This window comes from Merops nubicus, unplaced genomic scaffold, assembly GCF_000691845.1.
Source record: "Merops nubicus isolate BGI_N331 unplaced genomic scaffold, ASM69184v1 scaffold11234, whole genome shotgun sequence".
Classification (NCBI taxonomy): domain Eukaryota; kingdom Metazoa; phylum Chordata; class Aves; order Coraciiformes; family Meropidae; genus Merops; species Merops nubicus.
In genome coordinates, this window is record NW_008602272.1 from 1,231 (window position 1) to 4,239 (window position 3,009).

Sequence of the window (3,009 nt, forward strand, 5' to 3'; positions counted from 1 at the left end):
CTCCTCCCTGCAGGTGAGGGGTACTCTCTGCCCCTCTTCGTGTGGGATCCAAGCTTAGCAGTGGCCTTGGTCTGCACACCAACCCCTGGCAGTAACTCTAAACATGAAGTCTTATTACTGCGAAAGCCAGATAGTTCATGAAAACGCTGCTGACTTCAGACGGAGCAGTTAATTAGAAGAGCTTTAGCTAAAAAGTAAAATCATTAAGCAGAATCAGCTCTATTTTACCCCAAACCAAGACACCCCTACATCTCCCAAATTTCCATAAGCAATTTCTCTTGTGTTAACCATGTGACAAGTGTAATCGTTGAGTCAGGTGAGGAATGCAGTAGGAAACAGGCAAGGGTGAAAGCAGGAGCTTACTGGGTATCCTGTACGTTTCTGTGGCTGCTTGTATCACTGAGCTGGACCAGGGTTAGGTTAAACTGGAAGTTGCATTAGCACCGATGGCAAGCTTGTGCTTTTCCTGTCTGGGAGAACTAAGGCCTGCCAGTTTAAGGGAATTGGGATTGATCGTAGCCACTGGACTGCAGCTGCAAAAGGAGATGGAAGGTAGTTTTCCCTGAGGAATCTCTCATGTGTGGGTGAATCATGGTCTAAAGATAGGGAAGGGTTGACCAGAGAAGCAAGCTGAAAAGAGGTATGGGGGCCTTGGAAGTCAAAATGTATCCTATGTAAACCAGGGTGAAGCATTTAAGTTAGGATTAATCTGAACAGGCAAAACTGATTTTACAGGGATTTTTCATGGAGAATAACCAGTAAGCACAATGCCACTTAGCTAGTTTAGGGGCAAGCCAGAGAGCAGAGAAAATGCATGTGTATGGAAAAGGGAAGGACTCACAGGGAAGTCAACTATTAAAAAGGAGTTATCAGACGTAAAGGTTTGAGAACAGCAGCTTTATGGCCAGTTGAGCTATAAACTACACAGATTTCTGAGGACATTGAAAGAGGGAGAAATTTTCTTCCCCTTCTCTTTGAAATTTTCAATTACTCTTTTAATTAAAACAAAAAGCTGTTATTCAAGAAAGGTGAGGAATTGTGCCCTGAGGGAACAGATGGAATTCAGCTGGATGTAGAGTGTAATACTGTTAAGGAATAATGGCTAGATTGTATCACTGAGCACTTGCATCCTCAGACTTTTACAAATATATGTTATTTACCAGAATTAATTCTTTGCACTGCATATTTTTCCTTATCATGCTTAGCAGCTGACTTTCAAATTTTGGTTTGGGTTGCTTCTAACACGAATAATGTTCAGTGACTGCAGAAGTACTCTTGCACTTGAGCCAGATTTCACACAGATTTCACTATGATCAGTGCCTGAAATAGTTTAAGAAAGAGTTTAACAAACCTTTCTAGTTGGTTGTTCTTTCTATCATCTGTAATATAACAAATCATCCTCTTACAAGATTCCTTTGCCTTTCTAGTGTTCTCAGATATGCTTACATTACTGTTTTGAGGGTTATGCTATATTTAGTATTTGCATGATTTCATCCAGAAACAAATTGCTTTAAATCTTACCATTTTACCTATTTCAGTCTACTCCAGTGTCCCCAAACAGAGGCATCATAGAGATTTATAATGAAGTTTTTCCGAGGCATTTTGTGCGTTATACCTCTCAAGGCTTTCCTGCATTTGCACGCTGGTGGATTGTGCTGCCCTAGCAGAGAAGCTATAAATAGACTGAGTGATGCAGTGAGGCAGCGATGCCACAGCGGCCTTGGGAATCTCAGCTTTCACCTGTAACTCTGCATTCCCATTCCCACCGACCTCACTCTTGCAGTAGAAGGATGCAAAAGAGACGTAAATGATCGATTGCTGCTGGTGGTGTCTAAAGTCTGAGTGTGTTAAATTTGATGGAGCAATGAAGAATAGAGTAAGCTCTGAAGCTGCTCCTATCAAAAAGGGGTAGGGATTTAATATTTACAGTTATTGCAATATGTTAGATTTTGGTTGTTTGCACAGGTGACTTAAGTTGAACGTTAATATTACCAAATTTAAGTACTACTTTAAAATTTTCTTGTTCACAAAAGTTACTTTAACATTTTTTTGTCGTTTAAGGTTATAACATACTTGTATGTATCCAAGTACTAGAGAGTACATGTTTACATTGTGAAAGATGTTTTGGTTTTTTTACAGTGTGAAAAATTCAAACTATTGTCTCCCATCATATACTGCTTATAAGAATTATGATTATTCAGAGCCAGGAAGACACAATGAGCAGCCAGGCCTCTGTGGCCTGAGCAACTTGGGGAATACATGTTTCATGAATTCAGCAATTCAGGTATGTACTTTAGAATAAAATAAGCTTGTCTTATTACTTGGAAACTAATATCTTGTTATATTTTGTCATGTTTGGAAACTAATATTAAGAGATTCCATTAAGCAGCAGGATAGGATTAAAACTGAGGAAATAACATTTCTATATTGGTATACTAAAAAAAATTATTTACGTTATTATTTCCCTTGAAATAATAGAAAGAGATTTGACCAGCATTCTACATGAATGAACCCTTAAATGGAATGATGCATGCATGTCATGAAAAATGCTTGTTCATTTTGAAATGTGCATGAGTACAGATTGTAGTGCTGAAGTGTCAAAAAGTAGATGACCAGTGGGTTACTGAATCTTTATTTCTAATTAATTATCATGTGCTTTTAGCATGCAGGTTAACATGCAGGGAACTTTTGAACATGTTTTCCTTTGACCTTTCCCCTCTGAACAGCTGCTGTTTCGTGGATGAGATATTTACAGGAATGTAATACCTTGTTTCTTCGCTGTGATTGCAAGAGAAATACTAGTATACCTAGTATTTACTCTTACCAAAACAAACCATAAAAACCCTCAGTCCTTTTAAGTGGAAGCTGCAGTGGTAGATTAATTAGTGATCAGAAAGAACTAGTAGTTTAATTTGATGTTTGGTTCTGGAACTCATGTTCTGACATCAAAGCAAGCTTATATTAAAAAAAATGTAAAATGTAGTTAAATTCTTGTTCCCATTTTTTTCC

General features: G+C 38.2%; 1 protein-coding gene across 1 annotated transcript in view; it reads left to right on the plus strand.

Moving 5' to 3' along the window:
* The first annotated feature begins 2,063 nt into the window (after nt 1-2,063).
* Nucleotides 2,064-3,009, plus strand: part of USP15 (ubiquitin specific peptidase 15) — an 18,944-nt gene continuing 17,998 nt past the window's right edge. The window contains exon 1 of the mRNA XM_008938304.1: nt 2,064-2,284. Within this exon, the coding sequence (XP_008936552.1) occupies nt 2,120-2,284 (165 nt within the window). The 5' untranslated portion in view covers nt 2,064-2,119. The remainder of the gene's footprint in view (nt 2,285-3,009) is intronic.